The sequence below is a fragment of the Pseudochaenichthys georgianus genome, chromosome 13, assembly GCF_902827115.2.
Source record: "Pseudochaenichthys georgianus chromosome 13, fPseGeo1.2, whole genome shotgun sequence".
NCBI classification, from domain to species: domain Eukaryota; kingdom Metazoa; phylum Chordata; class Actinopteri; order Perciformes; family Channichthyidae; genus Pseudochaenichthys; species Pseudochaenichthys georgianus.
Genome location: NC_047515.1, coordinates 21,635,572 through 21,658,295, shown reverse-complemented (window position 1 = coordinate 21,658,295; position 22,724 = coordinate 21,635,572). Strand labels below are relative to the sequence as shown.

The window sequence follows — 22,724 nt, the reverse complement described above, 5'->3', positions numbered from 1 at the left end:
TGTGTGTCTATTAATTGTAAATAAATGTATATTAAATATATTTTCATTTGGTGTAAGTTTCATCAAAATATTTCGATTTTTTGAGAAAGCAACGAAGAGTTGACAGTTAAGGTATACTTTTTATTCAAAACAGAAAAAGAGAACAACCAACCACAAAAATGCCATACAAATAACTAACATCTTAGTAAGCTTAAAATGTGTTGACATCTAAGAACAGAAAACATAAATATATATATATATATATATATATATATATATACATACAATCTGAGCCATAATTATGTGTGGCTGAAAGGCGTTTATTAATTTCATAAAAGCAAATAAACTTTTTTTTTAATTAAAATTAAAACTAATTTTTTTAAGTTTTAATTATATTAAAGAATTTACACACTTACACATGAACAATTGCATGACACCAGGCTGTGGAAAGTTGGTAGGCCATTTTCTCCACATGTTTAAAAAAGAGTTATAAGTTCACATTGACATCAGACGAACTACCTTGCCATCAGGTGTTTCTTAGTGTTTTTCTCAGGCTTTAAAATAATTATGAAACATTTTGGGGCAAAAATGCAGAGCAGCAAACCATAGCTAGAAGCCAGGATTGCAAAAATCTCAACAGCGACAACATACTTTCCAGGAGAGCTAATGTACGCAGGGACAAAAGCTATCCAGACCGCACAGAAAATCAGCATGCTGAAGGTGATCAGTTTGGCTTCATTGAAGTTGTCAGGGAGTTTACGAGTAAAAAAGGCCAAGAGGAGGCAGGTGCAAGCCAGCAGACCAATGTAGCTCAAAACCAGAGAGAAGCCCACCACTGAGGACATGGCACACTCAAGGGTGACCTTTGACCCTTGGAAACCAAGGTCACGCTGAGGCACAGGGGGGCTGAGGGACAGCCAAGTAGCACAGATTATAATCTATATGAAAAAAACAAAAGAGTGTTATTTTTTTACAACACGTTTAGAAAGCTTATAATTTTATGAATACAAAAATATTCGCACCTGTATGGATGTAAATAGGCAGACGCTTCCTCTCTGTTGGCCTGGACCAAACCACTTCATCAAGGCTCCAGCACCAGGCCGAGCTGAGCGGAAAACAGCAAGAACTACGAGAGTTTTGACCAGCAGGCAGGAGACACAAAGTACAAAGCTGATCCCAAATGCTGCCTGCTGGAACCGACAAGTCCACACTGATGGACGACCAATGAACACCAGAGAGCACAGGAAGCAGAGCTTCAGTGACAGGAGAAGCAGGAAGCTCAGCTCTGAATTGTTGGCTCGCACCTTGAGGTGAATCAGATTTACAGACAAAGAGGTGGTGATTTATACATTAATGTTTTATACACAAAAATGTGAAAGAATTTCAAATGAATACAACAATCTTTGTTTTATTATTCTGGGTTCTTACCACTGGTGTCTGACGGTAATAAAGAAAAAGAACAAACACGGCTGTTGTCACCGCTGCACCAGACACAGCTGCTGTAGTCAGAGTAATTCCTAAGGTTTCATTAAAGGAAAGGAAGTCCAGCTGTCGAGGGATGCAGGCAGTTTGTTCTACATTGGACCAAAACTCAGATGGACAACGCTCACAAAGAAGGGAACCTGGGAGAGGAAAAAGGAAAGAGGGAAGGAAAGTAAAACACAAAAAGGGAAATTAAAGTTGTCTTTTGTGGTTATTCCCTCACCAGTTTCATTGCTTATCTCTCCTTCAGCACATGGGATACAGTCAAAGCAGCAGAGAGGTTTTCCTTTCCTGTTTGCCTTTCTGGTGCCTGGTGGACAGCTCTCACTGCACACTGACACAGGCACCTAAACAACAAGCACAATAATGTTTTTCAATGCCGTCTTGTAAATCAACGCTGGCATTCATTTCAATAGCAAATATTACATTACATTGCATTTAGCTGACGCTTTTATCCAAAGCGACTTACAATAAGTACATTCGACCAGGTGTTATGCTATGTTAGTAGCCATGAGAAAACTTGTTGATCTAACTACCTGATTCGATCCTGAGTTCCACTCAATTGCTGACTCATTAAGGTTGATGTCAAACCCGTCAACACGACCAATCAAAACAAGTTTGAGTGACCCCTCAGGGGTGTTCTGCCAGTTAACAAGGTCGTATTTTGCTGGGATGTCAGCACCTTCGAAATAAAACATTTCCCCTTGTGGTGTGGTGACGTTTACTTTGTTCAAACTCTGCAACAGCTGAAATTATAAAATGCTTAAGACACTGTTGACATTTAAAATGATTAATTAAAACATGTATTGATAATATTCACTTTGTTTTCAAGAGCTATGCCAGATAAGAGGACTTGGGTATAATTGTGTTTACCTCAAAGGGTTTGATCTGTTTTGAAGAAGAGCAGCTGGAGTTCCTTCCAGCTGAACTGTCTCTGTTGGGGCAGGACAGAAGGCTGTGGAGGGCGTGGGCTGCAGCATAAACAGCAAGATAAACATTATATGCCACCCTTAGCTGGGAGGTGTCAGTGAAGTGATTCTGCACTTCCTCCAGGGACTCTCTGCCGCTGCACGGTGGAAGTGAAGCTTTCATAAGGGACTTGTTAGAAAGAGATGAAGTAGAAACATTTAACCGATTGTTCAATTTCTTCAGTGGAGACAAATATGAAGACAGAGGCACTGCCTGTGATTGTGTAGCTCCTGGACTGCATCCAAACTCCATTTCCCAGAATTCTCGTAAGAAATCATCATCAGGACGACGAATTGGGTGCAAACTCCTGAGATAGTTTTCAAATCCGGGTATTTTTGAACTTCGAATCGCCACACCAAGAACACCACTGGCCACTTTAGAGATGGCAAGATCTTTGAGAATTTCATCACTTGTGCTCCAAGCCTCACTGGCGAGAAACTGTCTGTCTGTCACCTACAGTAAAAGCAAACTGAAATAAATTAAAATCCAATGACATTTTTTTTTAAACAAACAATATATTTGTTTAGTGATATATCCCTATGTGTTATAGGGATATATACAAATCCATGCCAGTTGCTCACATGTATCTTTGCTAGTTCCAGAAATACTTTCTTTACATCTGTATACCAGCAAAAGATCAGAATGACCTTCGCAGTCGAAGCTTGGATTTTGAGGGCTGCACGTCTGGCGTCAATTAAAATAGTTTCTCTGCCAACAGTCTCTATGAACTCCAAACACACCCCTTTCCCCTGAGTCTCTTTCTGAAATGTCTAAAGGTCAAAACAAGAAAAATGCATACATGTTTTGTAATCTGTATTCTATACTGTATGTAAGAAAACTGTGGAAGTGTTTTTATCAGGCAATTTATAGTACAATATGCAGTAATAACAAAAAGATACACACCTGTATCGCCAAATTACCATAATCATTGTTTATAACCACGGCTCCTATCCAAGTCCAGCGGAAGCGAATGGCCAGTTGAGCCATGGCCCTGGCTTGGTATAAATCACTGGGGATTGTTCTGAAGACGTTGGGAAACTTGTATCTGTCACTAAGACAGGGGCAGCTTGCCAAGTAGCTGATCTGAGAGAAACAAGTAGGAACATATTATTTCACACTGCTTTTCACAACAACACAGACTATAACAACTCTTGTTGTTAAATACCAACTATGTGCAATATGTGCAATATATATATATATATATATATGTGCCGTTTAAACTGTGCAATATATACCTGGCTGCTAAATCCTCAGAACTGTTACAGGGTGTGTGTTTTTGTAAAATGTGTAACTTTTTTTATTATAATAATTTTTTTTATCTTTAGTACTTTTTGTATGCATGCTTGGGTAACATTAAGCTGTCTTTGGCTCTTTTCTGCTGTAACAATGTACATTTCCTCTCTGTGGGACTAATAAAGGTATTCTGATTCTGATTTAATTTCAATTAAAATGTTTTTAAAATAACATCTCCCTCTTGATGTGCATACAAAAGTGAATCAGAGGTTCATCGCTCCAGGTTAATCAACTCACAAGTGGCACAGAGAGAGGCCCCAGGATCCGGGAAAGAATTAGGGTTGTTGTTGACGACGCAGCACCAATAAGCAAAGGAACAGACTGACCACCTGATAGCATTTCAAAAATAAATACTTTAAGACAATGTTTTTAAAATATAAAAAAAATACTTAGTAAATTATATCAAGTCATACCTGCTTTCTCTCCAGGTTGATCATAAGCTGCAGAACTAGAGGCTGTTGAGTTGCAGCTGTGTGCGTCTCCTCCGATCAGTGACAGAGCGGATTGCAGAGCCCAGAGAGAATTGAAACAGCTATCCAGTAAACGGTAGCCAAGCTTTACTCCTGGTAGCAGGGTGCTGTTACGATTGATTTCCTCCAAGGCAAACACCATAGCATATGTATTTTTTAAAGACATTAAATCTAAACTGAGAGCATAGGAAAAGAAAGGAATAGTGAATCATGTAAACAACATTTTAAAAACTGTGAATGAACATGGTCAGAATTGTAAAAGCTGTTAATGTCCAAAAATGTAATATATACCAACATTATGTTTTTCAATAAAAAATATCCAATTATTTTTACAATAATAAAAAAATGCTTATCTCAGATACATGCACATTTAACATGTTTTATCAATAATTGGATAAAACATGTTCTATTCTATAACTTTTTTTCAAACAAAAAAGTTAAACAAATTATTTGTAAAGTTGTGATGTTGACAGACAATTAAAAAAATGCAGACAATGTGCAGAAAAACAACCACCATACATTCAGTATTACCCAGTGCAAGGTTTGTAATGAGGCAGCTTGGTAAATCCTTGCTCTACAGCTGATGGTGTGTAATATAGATTAAAAAGTCCACCAATAACCATATCTCCATCCTGGAAATTGCTCTTGCTGCTTGTTGCTGCCCACTGGGTGCACTGTACTGCCTGGACGACCTCCAGCCCTGTCTGTCGGTCCCCTACACTGATAAGCAGCAGGTAGAGGGCTGAGGATGGCCACCGAGTGAGAAGCCATGGGAACCAAGACATCGATGCAGCTGTTCTGAACATTTAACACATACAGGTAATTGTTATCTGAATGTGGGAAAATGCATCAATACATTAAGTCTGTGCAAATCCAAGACACATCAAAGCCACTTAATCAACCCTGACTATAGATTGAATACAAATTAAAAATAAACGATACCTCATGGACAACAGTTCCTGATACAAAAGAAAGATCCCATTATATCTGCATGTCCAAATGTAACATCATAGCCTCATGCCAGTAACCTGCGAAAAGAGGACACTATAAACAGAAACATGTTTCGTTTGGTAAAAGGCTCCAATAACAAGGTTTCTATATTAAATGAATGGTATCTTGACTAAGACACAACCACACCCCCATTTAGCTCAAGTAAGGTGTTGATGTGAGTGTTTATAACAGGTGTAAAGCTTTTTGCAGGGAAGTAAAACTGATGACACAATCCACAATTATTCATCTCTAGAGTGATAGTGGAAAATGCAAGTGATTAGCGTGCAAGTTGTGGGTGTTGTAGGTGTGTACAGTGTTTTTCCTATAGATGGTACCGTATGATGTATTTTGAATGACCTCAGGTAACTGGGATAATGAACCTTAAGTGAAATGTTTCGGGAGGCTGCTTATCCTTTTTCTTAATGAGCTGAAAAGTGAGCATGAAAGAATAAACCAACTCTAAGGATATTTTTCTTTTAGATTTCTCAGGAATATTACACTGGCAGACCCAGTACAGGGAATTGTTTACCCAGAGCAACAGGTGTGCCATTTGTCAGCCCTATTACACAGTAATTTCATGAGCAATTACATCCCATTATGTGCCAAGGTGGCATATGGGGAAAGAGGCTGTTTGTGACTTCCAACCAATACATGTTGAGCTTGAGCTAATTATCAGTTGTATGTTCTGTGTATAGCTTTTTCAGATAAACAGGAAAAAAACATGGAATTTGTTGAAATCAAGTATTTCAATGTTTTATTGCATTGGTAAGAAAAAGCTCACAGTCCTCCGATGAGCAAAATGACAAAGAGAAAAGGATGGCGTAACACTGAAACAATAAAAAAGACTCACCTCAGTTACTGTAGTCACAGTATTTTCATTTCTTCAAGTTCTAATAAAATTAAACAACTGTTACCAACAAGAGCTTACATTTGCAGTCTGTATCAAAGCAATTATAAAATAAAATAACAACTTTCACCTTCAAATGTTTAATAGTTTGCAATCGTTTTTCTTTTTCAAATACAAACACGCCTATGTCCTCTGTTTATCCAACTCTTTTTCTGTGCAAATGTTGGGCGATGCAACATCTATTGTATACATTTGTGCATAGTCATACTTGACATGTTCACAGGTAACATGCACAAACATAAATGTACAGTTAGAGTTTGTTCTCAACTAAAACCCATCTCAGATTAAAAACAATGACAGAAATGTTAACACATAACACAATTAAAGGAATACCACTAAAAAGAGAAGGAAGACTTACATTTTATCTTTGAAAGGAGGAACCCCATCTATTAAAAGTAGCTGTTGGATTATACTACACATTCACATAATACATAGAAAGACATTCCCTCTCTCTTTTTTGCTTCATAGTCAATTTACACATTTTTGACAGTACATCACAGGGACTAAGAGAACAAATATGTGTACAATCAGTCTAGGAAGCCATTTGGAAGGAAATTAAAGTCCCCAAGTACACACACATCAAGCAGAATATAGACAATAGATTGCCAGACTAGAAAGACCATTCACTATTGAATAGTGGACATTTCATACAGGAAATTCATGCTGTCAGATCCAACCCTGGAATACATGTGAGGTCTCACTTACATTGTACAGACCGTATCTTTCTCTAGAAAAAGCCCAGGTTAAGATTTATTTGAGGGTTATAATGAAAACCTACTGGTCTGTGAACATTGGAACAAACAACAGTGTGTATTAATTTCCTAGATCTTCTGGCTTTTGGTATTGAACATTATCAAGAATCATTGCTTGATTGTTAAACTTATTTAAGGTTATGGTCAGAGTTACAGTCGAAGCAGAAAGTACACCTCCGGCTCTGACGCAGAGTGGTTGGCATCACCAGGTGGAAGAGAGTCATCTGTATAGTACCGATCTCCATAATGATCCCTGTTTCCATAACGTAATGATGTACAGGCTCCTTCAGGAAGTCCCCTGTCCTCCAACTGACCAAGGTAGCCTGCTATGTAAGAACCAGTGGAGTGTCTGTTAGCTGGTGGATTATGTGAGGCTGGTTTATTCCTCAATACCACTCCACCGATGCTGGAGGTACTATTGATCATCACACCTGCCCTTGGCTTTAGAGCCTCTTGCTGTCTTTCGCGAGCCCGACTATTGATGTGACGCACTCGGCTTTGGCTCCGTGAAGATAGACGCCGGGTAAGGGGAGGAGGTGAATCATCTACATCCCTAGGAACAACAGGAGCTACACTGGTTGCCTGTGGCTGTGACAGTGGGGGTTTTGCTGGCTGACACAACTGAGGAGGTTGGGGTCTATCTCTGTCACAGTCATCCACTTCTAAACTGACCAGTTTACGCAGCTGTTCTGTGAGTGGATCGCAAGACTGTGATTGGAAAGTTACTTCCCCCATGGCGCCCACCCTCTTTTGCTTTCTCATATTTGGAGTGACAAAACTGCGGCTAATGATGTGGTATTTGCTCTGGAAGTTGCATGATATGTCTTCAGAGGTCAGGTCTCCCAGGGACTTGGACTTACATGGGCTAGGAGCTTTGGGGTCTATTGTACCAGACTGGGGCTGAGTTGATACATGGCCTAAATGCAGAGAATGTCTGGAATCAGGCTGTGACTGATTCTTTGTTGTAGCAAGTGAAACCTTATGGCTCGATGAATGAGTTGGTGTGTATGATTGTGGTAGACTTTGGCAGTGTGGCTGGGTGTTTTGAGAAGACACTGATGAGGGCGTAATGCAGTCATAGTCCAGATGGCTGTACACTGGATCGCAGTCTGATGAAGGAAGATATAGGCCTCTGTCTCTACTAATGTTTGTCGACAGGGCAGATTGGCCAGGGAGACATTCAGAAGTATGCCTTACTTGCTCCATCTCCGTTTGTTTATACCCTAGCCAATCTTGATGAGGCCGGTTTGGTATCTGGCTGCCACTATAGCTCATCTGTTGATTGGAGGAACTGCTGAAGTCTCTGCTGATGTTAAAGGCATCAGAATTGTTTTGAGAAACTGGGAAGATGATGTGACGCAGCGGACTAGGATTGGAGGCTCTACAGTTGATGGGTCTGTGAAGCTTGGAGTTGTTCTGGTGATGATAGGATGGTTGATTCATTGGGGAAGGACACTGTGAAAATGCATGTGAGGGGTACTGCTGTTGAGGATAGCGGTGTGACGAAGGCTGCCTTTGTTGGTAATAGTTTGGAGTGGACTCGTGGTTTTCATAAATAGCCTGTCTTTTGGTTGGACTTATGAGTCCCTCCCGTTGGCTGCCATTTCTTGTCATAATGTCCAACGGATCCTCATCGACATTTGTCTCTACTTCTGCAAAAGCATTCCCAGCTGAATCATGGTGGAACTGGAATTGTTTGTTGTTTACTGAGGAGCCTATGTACCTTTTAGAAGTACCCTGCTCTTTCTCTGGTACTAATGCTAGTGCTGGGGGATCATACACTTCCTCGTATACACTTTCCTCTGCCTCCTCCATTTGTTCACTGCCAGCTCGTTTTCTGTTCATATCCTCCCAGCTCACATTGTGCCCTTTCCTTGAACCCTGGAACACCTTCGCTGGAGAGGAACCCAAGCTGTTTGAGGACGTGCTTTCCCCAGCGTCTGCCTGGACATGGACCGTCTGTTTGTGAAGGTTGTACACCGATACAGGCAACAGCACTTCCTCATCCAGAATGGTGTATACATCCTCTAGCTCTGCAGTTTCTGGGCTGGACAGGACATACTGGGAAATCTTACGTGGTGAATGGATTTCATGATTAGTTTTTTGAGCAACTTTTTGGGGACTTGTTAGGTGTTTCCTGTAAGTAGATGCAGTACTTGTATTCAGAGGAGACCTTACATCTCGTAGATCTTTAGGGGTGGTAGGCCTGACGTTTGATTGGCGGAAAGGGGTATGATCATGAGATGATGTGTGTGAATCATTCTGTTCAACAGTTATTTCAAATTGACCAATCAGAGCAGAAATAGAGCCACATGTGTCTTGCTCATTGTCCAAGGACACAGCATCAATGAGTCTGGAGATGGTGCTGTCATGCAAAGAGATGGGACTCTTCAGATTGCAGTCTCCACTGATAGGGGAAAGAGGGTGCAAAGAGGAGGGGTTTGAGGAAGAGGATGCTGAGATTGAAGGAGCAGATGTGCCTGTTGTGCTATTTGATGATGTTTCTGGTTTATCTGATTTCATCGGGCTGTTCCACGAAGGTGAGACACAACACTTTCTCTCTTGTCTTGTTGAAATGTTATTCAGTTTATTGACTCCACTGTCTTTAGACTGGTAATTGGCATAATCCTCTTCCTTACTCACTTCTCTTCCACCAATAACCAGATAAGAAGCCTCCTCTGATTGGCCACATTCTTTTTTTATATTGATGTACGTCATAGAAGGGGAAGAGATGTTTGTTTGAAAAGAGAATGACGATTCTAGGAAAGGGTCCAAAGAGGAAGACCTTGGCCTGTTGAAGGGGCAACCTCCTGTGAACACAGATAATTGAACAACACGATTAGTATAAATAGGCTGATATCATTTTAAGAAGAACACCAAGCCAACCAACGATTACATGAAGACAATTAACAGTCCAGCCAATACAAGGCAATAGCAATACACAGACAAATGGATCACCAAGTACGACTGTGAAGGGGAAGCTGGAAAATGAGGCTGTGGAGTTTTTTGAAAATAGGAGAAATCCATGTTTGTGGACATCAGATTAGGAAAGAGATGGTCTCAAGGGATTGGTTTGGTCAAATGGGATCAAATGACACAGCAATATACTTCTCAGACCACTTTTGGACAAAATACACTGGGAGGACGCAATACTGGTATGTTTTGGACGATGCAACCTTCAGACAATAGGTATTTTAGATTACCTGGAGGATTATCCTAGTCAGTTCTCTACTATAAAGAAAAGCACAACAGATGAAGATGGGACAGAAAAGGCATGTTAAGGTATTGTGGAGAGAAGGCTGTTGTATGTCAGTTCACATGGTTACTGTCCATGCATTTTACATAATTGTAGCAGGATAAAAAAGAAAAAAAGAAAAAAAAAACATTTTACATTGGTCAATCTGCAATATAAGTAATGCTAAATGCTACTTCAAGACATGTAAACTACATGCATTCAATCACAAAAAGAGAAAACATATTTTGTTCAACAGTTTAAAGAAATTACTTCAATACCACAGCATAATTGTTACCAAGGCAAATAAAGACATGACATAGTTGTTGTTGTTGTTGTTGTTGTTGTTGTTGTTGTTGTTGTTGTTGTTGTTGTTGTTGTTTTGTGTTAGATAATGAAACACACATTTGACTAAATAATAGAATTCTTAATTCTTTGACTGTGATGATGACAGAAAAATACCCACCGATGCCTGAGTCTGAGCCAATATCATGCAGTTCCTTGTCTGGGGAGCAGATGGATAACTGCCCTTGCATAAGCCTGTCTAAGGGCATGGAAATAGGTCTGTGGGTGAGGGTGACTCGTGGCTGGCTGAAACGCTTCTCCACAACTCCTTCCTTCCCTGACATGCCCTCTGCTCTTGCTTCTGCTCCCATGCCGTTCTTTTGGTCTGAAATTGAAGCCACTGACTCTGATAGCCCCATCTTTGTCTTCTTTCGTCCCTTTGCTGGGGCACTTGCTGTGCGTCGCAGGAGGTGATCACTGATGGAGCGTTTCCGAAGGCCACCTGAGTTTGTATCCACAGAAGACTTGGACGAGCGGTTAAACAAACCTCGGATACCTCGCAGCTGATGACCCTGAGAGCAAGAGGAACAGACCAGAAAAATAAACGAGAAGCGGAAAATATATAAAGATAAAAGTGTTTATCAACCAAGATGCACTTTGAACATAGACTGAACACAACTTTAATGTTAATGTTCACAGCAAATGTTAACCATTGCATGCTTTTAAATGTATTGCCTATAGATGGCACCCTTACTCCTCAAGTTACAACAACAAACAATATGAAGGAAGCTGTTGAGGATTATGCATGCATCTTTGTTGAAAATGAGACATCCAAAAATGATTTAATTAATACATAAAAATGACCTTATCAAAAATCTGTATGGATCAGATAATCAATGTCACACACAAGTCATTGGAGATACAGCAGGACACAAACTGCAGTTTTTCATCATGCATTGCTGTTTCATGCAGCACTAAACAGAGCCTGAGAGCATCAGGATACCTTGTTAGATCCTAGAAAGTGCATTATGGTAAAGCTGGGGTTCAGGACTAGAGGGCTCCACTAAAAAGACAAAGGATTGAGCTTAAGTGGAAGGATGTGTATTATTTTCCAGTTTAACTCAGTTGAGAAAAAGGTTTAACGGGGGGATGCTGCAATGAACAGACTGTACTTACCTTTCCATAGACATCGTGCACTGACACATGCACAAAGATGGAAGCCTCGGTCAGCCCCTCCAAGTAAACATGTCTGTAACCTGTTGTTAGAGATGAAGGGAGAAACCATGTGAGTGAGAGGGAGTCAAAGAAAGATGTCAGCTGTTAACAGACTGGTGATTGTAGAAGGAGAGGGCATCAGGAGTTCAGAGATATCTCTGATGGAAGTAAATAACTAAAATAACTCACCAAGCCACAGGTATTTTACTATACATATCATGGTTCACTAAACACAGGAAAATGTGGCCCATAACCATAGCGATGACCATGGAAAATCATTTGTTTATGTGTTAGGGAGTCAAAGCTATAAGAAGTGTAATTCCCAGTAAACATTGTGCACCACTAAAGTTATCCACATACAAAAAGTGAAAACTGAAACACTGAAGATTTCTGCACATACCAGGCATCAGGCTGCTGAATGCAACGGTCCGTTGTCCAATAAAGTCCCGTCCAATTGGGTCATGGTCCCATACAAGGAAACGCACCAAAACCACCTCAGCCATGTGAAGGGTGAAGGACAGAGTCTCCTCCCATACTGGATTAAAACCTGAGGAAAAAACACACATAGCATATTATAATCGGGAGGTGTTTCATCAGTATATAATTACAGCATGTATTATACAAAACAGAAAAAGAGGAAAGATGGAGAGATGAGGTTTGTGTTTTTCATGGATCAATGCTTTGCACACTAATCTCATAATTGAGCTCCCAGGGCTCAATAACCTTTGCAAGAGGAGGCTTCTCCCTTTCCCCTGCCGGGTGCCCTCATCTGTGTTAGGGGTGACACCAGCAGATCCCTTGGTTCTGCTTCCTGTGGCAATGGTTTCATTTCTCTTCTGTAATCTTTTTTTTTTTTTTTTTAAATGATGGCACTAATTATTAGAAATGTGCCAAGATAAGATGATTAGATTTCACCTACTGTTAAGATGTGAACATAACATTGACATTAAGAGGATATGGCATACTTAAACGTTCTTATAATATCATTTAAAGCAGCCTTAAGACTTTTTAAGAGAACATTTTGCTGTGATTGAATTAGTGGTGTTATGTTGTTCATGTTAATCTGTGTGTGTCTTACCGTTGTCATCAACAACTCGTGTTTGTTCCTTGCAGCAATCAATTGGCAGGCCGATGATCTCTACTTCGACGAATGGATCAATAATCTGATGGATACATTTTGAATACATTCAAATATTTTATTTTATAATGCTGGAAAGATTTCTGATTAGAGCAAGTTGAACATTTCTCAGTAGTCAAGCATTATAGTGCTTGAGTGCATGTGTGTGAAAAAGATAGATGGAGAGTTATTGTGTGACTGGTGTGTTTATACCTCTCCACGGTCACCCAGCATAGAGTCTGGTGGTTTGGGCAACTGCTGTCCACTAATGATCTTGAGGATGAGTTGCTTCTTGGGGTAGGCTGGGAGCGGGTCATCACTGAATGGGTTGAAGGAGCCTGGAGGGAATGAAAGACCGCAGAGCGAGATTGATTTATGTCATCAGTCAATCCTTAAATCCAATCCTCTCTCATTGATATCTTTGTTCTGGTTATATGCAATACTTATATACAAAATGAAGGGTGAAACAGAGGTAAACACACATTTATGTAAATTATTAGATTATATTTACATGTGAGGCTATAGTCACATTACATAATAGTTTGCACACTTCATGGACAGTAGTAAATATAATTGTGTGTGCTTTCAGAAAGCATTGCATCTTAAGAATTGTGCAGCAAGCTGGGGCTTTGTTCCTAGTTGGATCTCTAAAATCAAACAGTATAAAAGTACTAAAATGAAGATGAGATCATTAGGTAAGATCTTCTAATTGTGTACCAATATAAGTCTTGAGTCTTCTTGTGTTTTAATTTTTCTTCTGTAAAATATCACATGTTGTAGGTTCATTGATTTGCATGTATTTGTTTTTGTTTGTGTGCATATGATTTATTTGCCGCAGTACCTTTACACATGGGAGGAGGCTTCAGAACGTAGCCAATTCCTCCATTAACCATGAACTTGGCTCTGTTGAGCTGCATCATCCTGCCCTCTGTCTGGTAGTTAAGAGCAACTGAAATACAAAGACACATATTTATTTAGATACAAAATGTCGTTAAACCTCAGCCTGCACATGGCATCATCTTTTCAATTGCCAGTGGCGAGCCGTCAGAGCCCTCTAGGGCCTACGGAGCCCTGAGGCCTGTACTACGAAGCCGGTTCAACCTAACCTGGATATGTTTGAGTTAGACGGTTGACCTAATCCAAAACATACGCGCTCTCGCTAAATGGTCCTACGACGCGGGTTATCAAGTAGATCGCTCAAGCCAGCAGTGCCCTATCTAGTTAGGGGCGCGTTCACATGAAAGGGGTGGTATTTGGAGCATTCGACCAATCACAAACATGGAGAAGCGCACTGACAGAGCAGCGTCATACTTCCTGAATGAAAAGTCAACTATAATATTAGACATATGAAGAAGTTAAACTTTAAACATCCATGACTTAAACACTTTATCCAGGATAAAAGCCACATAGCTGCACCTGCAAGGTGAATACAGCTGGTAAAAGAAAAAGTATTTGAATGCGTACATTAACACTAGAACCGCCAACGGGTAAATGTTACCCGCAGCTGTTTTTTGATTGTATGTAACTTTTTTTCAATAACATATTCAAGTCTCCCAGTCTGTGACTTTTCCTGAAAGTGTGTTATGTAGCACCCTCTGTTGTTAACAATTGTCAATATGAAGTCAGATTGAAAAACTCGCCAAAAAAATTCCATTTATACCTATATCCGCCAGTGGGTAATATTTACCTCATAGAAAATGCAGCGTAAACATGACGTGTTGCTATAGCAACGCCTTTTGTCTACTGCGGTTCCTTATAGATTGAGAGAGAGATAGATAGATAGATATATTGATAGATAGATAGATAGATAGAGAGATAGATAGATAGATATATTGATAGATGGATAGAGAGAGAAATAGATAGATAGTTATAGATAGTGTAACATCTTGGAGAATACAAGATCTTGGATGACTGAGCTCACGTTGAGGACGTAATGCATGTGTGCAGGTTACGTGCCAGTTGAATAAAAATGGACACTCTGAATGAGAGAAGTAGTCCGCGTTGTCTGTTTGTGTAGACAATTATATGTCCATAGAACAGAACATTACAGATAGATCTATAGATAGTTATAGATGGATAGAGAGAGAGATAGGGAGATTTGTACCTAAACAAAACACAAGTCTAACACCAAGCGTTTAAATCAGCATTCTTAGCGATATTTTATGCTTCATGCTATCTGCACAAACTATATCATAATAAGCTGAGAGTCCACAGATTCTATTGGTATAAGTTTCATCCCTGTGCGATCAAATCTCACTGTTCTGTATGATAAATAAAAGAACATTGTACCTTGAAAATCAATAGCGGGTACATTTTACCCGTTGGCGGTTTTAGGTATACAGCGACCTCTGGCGGTTCTAGTGTTAACAGGTTTATGATATCACTGCCCCGTCTAAGACACAAGTGGATCTGACTTTAATTACATTTGACTCGAGTGTTTCGTCAACTTAATGTGTTGCTTAAAATAAAACTTCTGCATACAGTAGGCTATGTGACACTGTGAGTGTTGCACGGCCAGATACGGCTCAAGAAGCTGACTCAGATAAGGAAATATATGATACATTATGATGTGATATGCCGCGGACTGTACTTAATGTTACTCTGATCCGGTTACTTATGTCGTGGCAGATATTTAAGTAAGCTTTCTTAACGCTAATGTTATAATAGTCAGATTACTCTGAAGATGGGAGGTGATATTCTATTAATGTTCACATTCACACAGACGGTGATTTTTGCCAGCCGTCTTTCCTGCAACGGCAGTTTCTCCTGTAATATGACTTGATCGCTTTAAACTCCGCACACTGAGCTCTGATTGGTCAGCAGGCAGTGCTTTCACTGAGTTGATCTCTTATCCTGGAACCTATCCTCCCCCGGGCAGGTTAGCCGCACAGCATAAATTACCATGGAGATCTCGCCCGCTAAAAAGAGAACCAGCGTCGTAGGACCGGAAACCCCGAGTTTTCCCTGAAGTTAGCCGGCTAAGCGAAAATCCTGCTTCGTAGTACAGGCCTCTGGAGGGTTCATAGAGAGAAAAATAAATAAAGCGTGGCCAAGCTTTATTAACTCGTTAAAAGCGTTACGTGGCCTACTACGAAGCAGGATTAGCTATTTACACTATTCATTCATGTCAGCACGCGTCTCCATGTTTGTGATTGGTCAAATGTTGCTAACCCCGTCCCTTTCACGTGAACGCGCTCTCAGCCGGACAGAGAAACCCTGGTTGATTTACTGAGTTGATAACTTCGTAGGACCGCTTAGCGACATCGCGTTTGTTAGGGTTAGTTAAGCCGGGTAAATCAAACATATCCAGGGTCTGTTGAACCGGCTTCGTCGTACAGGGCACTGGAGGCAGTAACTCAGCAGAATCTGAGAAGAGCAGCACCAGCTGCAAAGAGCTGTGCCTTTTACTGTTTACTTCACTGTGTTTCCCTTCATTAGAACCGCTGAATAGATAGAGGCTGCTACGTTTAACCCATAGACACACACACCTCTACACACATCGAACTACCTTCGTTTTATGAAGGAGATGTCCTGTCACCAGGGCGCATGATGTGTGTTTGTGCTCAGCTCCGCTCTGTGTGTGCGTGTATGGTGTGTTTGTGTGTGTCGGACACCACCGACATTTGTTTTCAAATTACCAGGAACAGTAATTTACACAAATCTGGTTCTCCATAGTTATATGTGTATTCCCAAGTGAAAGAAATTTGTTTAATCTCGATGTAGTGCTGTAGTCCTTACGGAGTACACCGGAACGAACAACACTATCATAAACAAATGCCCACACACACACACACACACACACACACACACACACACACACACACACACACACACACACACACACACACACACACACACACACACACACACATGCCCTGGCGACCGGACATATTCTTCATAAAACTAATCAATTTAAATTGAGGCCACGCTGTATTAACTCGTGCGCACGCTTTATTAACTCGTGCACACGAGTTAATAAAGAAGGTATCTCGTGCGAACGAGAAAGTAAAATGTGGCCACGTTTTATTTATTTTTCTCTCTATGAACCCTCCAGGGCTCCGTAAGGGCCTAAGGTATTCTAAAAAATATTATTTGAAAACATTAAAAAAAAAAACATTTGTTTTTAAATATTTTGTTTTTAAATATTTGTTTTGTTGTATTTTTCATACGTTTTACCAAAATAACTTGATTTAATTGTATTCAAAATAACATTTCCAAAGAAATAAATCCTTTGAATCTGCCTGTTCAGTTTCTGTTGGAATGTGAAGAGTTAAATGAAAGAAGCTCCTTGAGCCGTCTCTGCGAGTTACGGTACGTCCACACAGAAGCTTTTCAAAAATCTTGAAAATCTTGGAGCTGGGCGTGTCTGAAAGCTTGGGAATTGTTTGCGAGCAACGCGACCAACAACCAATCACATGAATCTCCCGCCCCCGACATACAAAGCGAAAAACCCCGGGGATTTTATGCGAGCAATATATATATATATATAAACTCCCCAAACAGGCGAAAACCTACCAGTTTCACCCACTGTCTCTGCCACCTCCCTCCATGCCTGGTTCCTCCGGTTTGTATCCCATTAATAGTTCTGGTCGTAAAGAACCGGGTGATTTGCTATTGTAATTTCTCGTTTGGAATATGAGGAAATGAACTCTCTGGCTCTCCCAGCATACACATGGTTTGATTGGCTAGTGCTTGTACTGTCAGATTTGCATAAACGGGATTTGATTGGCTGACGCTTCCAGCTCAGATTCAAAAGTTGAACATTGCTCAACTTTTGAATCCTGAAAATCCTGGAAATCCTGGAAATCTTCGCTTCGCTCCCCCACAATGCAGTTCGGCGAAAAGCGAGGCAAAGTGACGTCATCCCCATTCAAAGTCAATGGGCAGAGAAGCGTTGGAAGATTTGTTTAAAGCTGCTGTGTGGACGTACCGTTACTGTGAAGACAGGAGCTGATTGGTGGTCCAGCTATGGATTCACAGAGGGCCAGCTACAGTAACTCAACGAGAGAGTAATGTCAAATGACAGTACAATTGACCAATCATATCTTCCCTCTAAATGGGTGGGCTTTATTTTCGCGGACTTTATGACAAGTTCCGCCCGCTGTGAAGTTGATGCATGTGTGAGTGGTGCAGTGACGCGTCCTAAAACCCGGAAGTAAGCTGCACATGGGTTCCCTCGACAAAAAATCTATGGGATTTCTCCATAGGATTTTGGAAAATAGCTCGAAATATGGTCTGTGGAAAACGAACCTGTTAGATAAATGCACGTTTTGTTCAGCCGGATAATATCCACATGTCTACCCTACTTTTATAATTTTTGAATCATAAATGTAATCGATAGATTTATGATCGACAGTTCTATTTCGTCCCTACTGACCGCCAGAGGAGGTGCTTTAGCACTGGATATGTCCATCACACGCATGCGCAGCTCGAGTACCAATAACAACAAAGTCACCTGTGACCCACGTGACACCGGCTATATCTGCCGGTGTCGTCAGAGGATCTGTTCCTTCCATCTTCTCGCTGCGCGAGAGTACCGTGGCTACATTCTTGTAGCCTACAGCGTTCGGTTTGAACGTTTGATCTGAGGGATTTCTCTGCATGCAGCTGGCTGATCCAGTCGGAGCCACGGGTTGTTGACTTGTCCTCCAGGAGCTGTGGCCGGCTGCGCAGAGCTTCGACGGACAGGTTTGTGTCAACTTCGTTGGTGATGGCTGTGTCCCCGCACCCTCTCCCGGCTAAGTTGTCCTGATTGCTGTCTTGTTTATTGTTTGGCTTAGACTTTCTGGTGACGACAGTGTTCCCGCTTCCTCTCCCATAAAGTTGCCCTTATTATGCTCTTTTGTACTTTCTGCTTGTGGCGTTGTGCCTGAGCTATCATTAGCATTTTGAGTTTCCAGCTTTAGCTGCGTTTCTCGTTTAATTTAGTTAGCAGTAGCTTGGCTCAGCCAAACTATATCGTTGTTATTTACTGCTCCTAGTACTAGACTCCTAGTACTAGACTCCTAGCACTAGGACGGGTTAGATGCAGAGAACAATCTTCACTGTGTATGCTCTGCATGTGTGGCCATTTAAGAGGGTTTCATCCCTCCCAATATTATACTATTGCTAGTGTGCATAGGCCTGTCGCGATAATCGATAAATTGACTTATCGTATGATAAATAAAAATGGACTCGATAACTTTTCTGAGCTTGATAAATTGCCGTTTATATAAGGATGTGACCAGCATTTTAGCCGGCCACGCGCGCTGTCAGGGGCGGGGCTGACACACAGCCAGGTCAGGACACTCCGCGTGCACGTGCAGCAGCGTATCAGCCAAATTAATAATATAGCGACAAGCGGGAGACAACGTGTGACTTACTCGCGGGGAATTTAAAGTTAAATGGAATTGGTTACAAAACCTAACTATACATCTCGATTCTCCGGTGTGGCAGTATTTTGGATTCAAGCCAAATCAACGAAGTGAACCTACGGACTTCAATGAGCCGGGCGGTGTATCGCATTTGTTTAAAAAAGGTAGCGACAAAAGCAGGCAATACCACGCATTTTAAACTACACCTAACACACAACCACCCCATTCCGTTTTCCCAGCTGGTAGCAAACACGGCAGCTGGAGATGGAGAGCCCCCACCTTCCCGGCGACAGTTTACAATCAAAGATGCATTTGCCCGACAATGCAAACATGTTGGTGTTCCTTGCTCGAAAACTTTGAAAACAGATTTGGATATGGCCTGTTGAGGCATCTGGGCACAATATGTGCTCATATTTATTTATAGATAGATAGATAGATAGATAGATAGATAGATAGATAGATAGATAGATAGATAGATAGATAGATAGATAGATAGAGAGAGAGAGAGAGAGAGAGAGAGAGAGAGAGAGAGAGAGAGAGAGAGCTCTGTTTTCCAGCCTGAGTCTATTTAATGTATTGTTTTGGTTGAGTGTGATTTAATTCATTTATTAGAATTTAATTAATTTGTTTTATTTATTATATACCATTTATCTATATTTTAATATTATTTCACATTTCATTTGCAATGTTGAATGTTCAATAAAAAGTTATGTTTGAAAGGATGTACTTGAATTATTATTATATATTATCATTATGTCAGTGGTCTAAAATGGTCTTACAACGGTGCCGACAATATTATTGTTTATCGCAATAATTTCCAGAAAAATCTATCGTCCATCAAAATTAATTATCGTGACAGGCTTAAGTGTGCAGCCGTTTGGCTGACACTTTTAAGCACTGGCCATGGTTACTACGGTTCTATGCCGTGTAAGCACTGGCCATGGTTACTACTGTAACTACGGTTCTATGCCGTGTAAGCACTGGCCATGGTTACTACTGTAACTACGGTCCTATGCCGTGTAAGCACTGGCCATGGTTACTACTGTAACTACGGTCTATGCCGTGCTGTTCTCTTCTTTAGAATCTAATTATCTGGTCTTAACATTTGTTATTTGACTTGGACTTGCTTGGGAAAGTTTACTCTAAGGTACTCGAAAGGAGGGTCAGGCCGATTGTCGAACCTCAGATTGAGGAGGAACAATGCGGATTCCGTCCTGGTCGTGGAACGATGGATCAGCTTTTTACTCTCGCAAGGATCCTGGAGGGGGCCTGGGAGTACGCTTATCCGGTCTACATGTGTTTTGTAGACTTGGAGAAGGCGTATGACCGAGTTCCCAGGGAGTTACTGTGGGAGGTGCTGCGGGAGTATGGGGTGAGGGGGTCTCTACTCAGGGCCATCCAATCTCTGTACTCCCAAAGCGAGAGCTGTGTCCGGGTCCTCGGCAGTAAGTTGGACCCATTTCCGGTGAGGGTTGGCCTTCGCCAGGGCTGCGCTTTGTCACCAATCCTGTTTGTAATATACATGGATCGGATTACGAGGCGTAGTCGTGGGGGAGGGGGTCTGTAGTTCGGTGGACTAAGGATTGCACCACTGCTTTTTGCAGATGATGTGGTTCTAATGGCTTCATCGGTCTGCGACCTTCAGCACTCACTGAATCGGTTCGCAACCGAGTGTGAAGCGGCTGGGATGAGGATCAGCACCTCCAAATCTGAGGCCATGGTTCTCAGCAGGAAACCGATGGACTGTCCACTCCAAGTAGGGAATGAGTCCTTACCCCAAGTGAAGGAGTTAAAGTATCTCTGGGTCTTGTTCTCGAGTGAGGGAACAATGGAGCCTGAGATGGGCCGGAGAATCGGAGCAGCGGGAGCGGTACTGCCGTCGCTTTACCGCACCGTTGTGACAAAAAGGGAGCTGAGCCAGAAGGTAAAGCTCTCTGTCTACCGGGCCATTTTCGTTCCTACCCTCACCTATGGTCATGAAGGATGGGTCATGACCGAAAGAACGAGATCGCGGATACAAGCGGTCGAGATGGGTTTTCTCCGCAGGGTGGCTGGTGTCTCCCTTAGGGATAAGGTGAGAAGTTCGGTCATCCGGGAGGGACTCGGAGTTGAACCGCTCCTCCTTCGCGTCGAAAGGAGCCAGTTGAGGTGGTTCGGGCACCTAGTTAGGATGCGTCTGGGTGCCTCCCGAGGGAAGTGTTCCAGGCACGTCCAGCTGGGAAGAGACCAAGGGATAGACCTAGGACCAGGCGGAGGGATTATATCTCTTCGCTGGCCTGGGAGCGCCTTGGGATCCCCCAGTCAGAGCTGGTTGATGTGGCCAGGGAAAGGAAAGTTTGGGGCTCTCTGCTGGAACTGCTACCCCTGCGACCCGACCACGGATAAGCGGGAGAAGATGGATGGATGGATGGATGGACTTGGACTTGCTGGAACGTATTGTTTTCATTGTTAGCAGCAGCCGCTTGGCTAACATCTTACATGTACTGTTAAGCTTCATTATTTAACTCAGCTGGTGAAGGCAGCACGCTCGCTCCCGCTCCCGGTAACGTATTGTTTTGATTGTTAGCAGCAGCCGCTTGGCTAACATCTTGCATGTTCGGCTAAGCTTCATTATTTTACGCAGCTGGTGAAGGCAGTGATCTCGCTCCCGCTCCCGGTAGCGCATTGTTTTGATTGTTAGCAGCAGCCGCTTGGCTAACATCTTGCAGGTTCTGTTAAGCTTCATTATTTTACGCAGCTGGTGAAGGCAGTGTTCTTGCTCCCGCTCCCGGTAACGTATTGTTTTGATTGTTAGCAGCAGCCGATTGGCTAACATCATCATCATCATCATCATGTAGCGCCTGTATGGCTTCTCTTGAGCCCGAGGACGGCCATGACCGCTGCCCCTCTTGCCTTGGCCTCGAGCATTTAAGAGAGGGTCTCACACAAAGCGCCTGCATGAACTGTAGCTTCATGCCTCGGGCGCTCAGAGTGGCTAGAGTCGCAGAGGTGGAGCGTCTAGCAGCAGCCAACGGACTTCTCTCCTTGTCACAACTTCCTCCAGCTCAGTCTGGCCATTCCCGGCGACTTGATGGAGCGATGGGTTCACCCCCCAGGTAGAGGACTAGAAACAAGCTGTCCTCTTAGGTGGATCGGTTAGCTGCCAAAATGGAGCAGATGAAGTCGCTCCTCTAGGCCCTTCAGCCAGGAGCCGGTGTGGGGGCTACTAGCTTGCCGTCTGGCCCTCCTTCGGTTGCCGCACCTCTGCTTGAGGATGCCATGTCGCTAGCGGCTTCGGCTAAACCTCTTCAATGAAGAGGTGGAGGACGAGGCCCCACTCACTCCCGAGGAGGCTTCCCACTCCTCTGCTCAGAGCTCTCTGCAGGGCATAGAGGACGCCTTCATGTCGGCCATTATTCATGCGGCCCTGGCACGCTTGCAGCTTCAGGTTCCGCAGGCCGACTCAGCTCAGGCTAGCGCCTTCTTCAGGCATAACCCTGCCCTTGCCCCTGTCACTCTCACTGTTCCTCCTTCAGAGGAGTACCCGAGGGAGCTCCATGCATGCTGGAGAGACACCAGGGCCCTACTCTTCTGCCATGCAGGATCCGGCGAGGGTGGGGCTGGGTCGCATGCCATCCATTGTGCCTGCCATCGCCTCCCCGATTCTGGCTCTACCTCTCTGCAGCAGGCTCCGGCTGAGC

At 42.4% G+C, this 22,724-nt stretch overlaps 2 protein-coding genes across 3 annotated transcripts in view; both read right to left on the bottom strand.

Moving 5' to 3' along the window:
* Nucleotides 1–419: 419 nt before the first annotated feature.
* Nucleotides 420–4,978, bottom strand: LOC117456997 (extracellular calcium-sensing receptor-like). Its single transcript, XM_034096870.2, has 12 exons — nt 4,725–4,978; nt 4,137–4,369; nt 3,970–4,052; nt 3,334–3,513; nt 3,012–3,200; nt 2,641–2,883; nt 2,335–2,559; nt 1,998–2,207; nt 1,685–1,808; nt 1,408–1,601; nt 1,002–1,283; nt 420–917 (listed from the first exon to the last, which is right to left on the bottom strand). The coding sequence occupies exons 1-12, from the start codon at nt 4,976–4,978 to the stop codon at nt 495–497; spliced, it is 2,640 nt and encodes an 879-aa protein (XP_033952761.1). The 3' UTR covers nt 420–494.
* A 976-nt stretch (nt 4,979–5,954) lies between these two features.
* Nucleotides 5,955–22,724, bottom strand: part of plch1 (phospholipase C, eta 1) — a 77,008-nt gene continuing 60,238 nt past the window's right edge. Inside the window, exons 17-24 of one of the 2 annotated variants that reach the window (XM_071205152.1) lie at nt 13,533–13,640; nt 12,905–13,029; nt 12,653–12,737; nt 11,975–12,121; nt 11,536–11,615; nt 11,363–11,422; nt 10,541–10,931; nt 5,955–9,652 (exon numbers count right to left, since the gene is read on the bottom strand). In XM_071205152.1, the coding sequence (XP_071061253.1) occupies nt 6,993–9,652; nt 10,541–10,931; nt 11,363–11,422; nt 11,536–11,615; nt 11,975–12,121; nt 12,653–12,737; nt 12,905–13,029; nt 13,533–13,640 (3,656 nt within the window). In that variant the 3' untranslated portion in view covers nt 5,955–6,992. The remainder of the gene's footprint in view (nt 9,653–10,540; nt 10,932–11,362; nt 11,423–11,535; nt 11,616–11,974; nt 12,122–12,652; nt 12,738–12,904; nt 13,030–13,532; nt 13,641–22,724) is intronic. The other variant, XM_034098020.2, reaches the window with a different exon arrangement.

Excerpts from the sequence above, each read along its gene's own strand:
- LOC117456997 (XM_034096870.2), bottom strand. The coding sequence starts at position 4,978 with ATGTCTTGGTTCCCATGGCTTCTCACTCGGTGGCCATCCTCAGCCCTC. Across the intron at positions 2,560-2,640 it reads GAGCTACACAATCACAGGCA|TCCCTTATGAAAGCTTCACT; the intron begins GTGCCTCTGTCT and ends CTTTCTAACAAG. Across the intron at positions 918-1,001 it reads GCCTATTTACATCCATACAG|ATTATAATCTGTGCTACTTG; the intron begins GTGCGAATATTT and ends TTTTTCATATAG.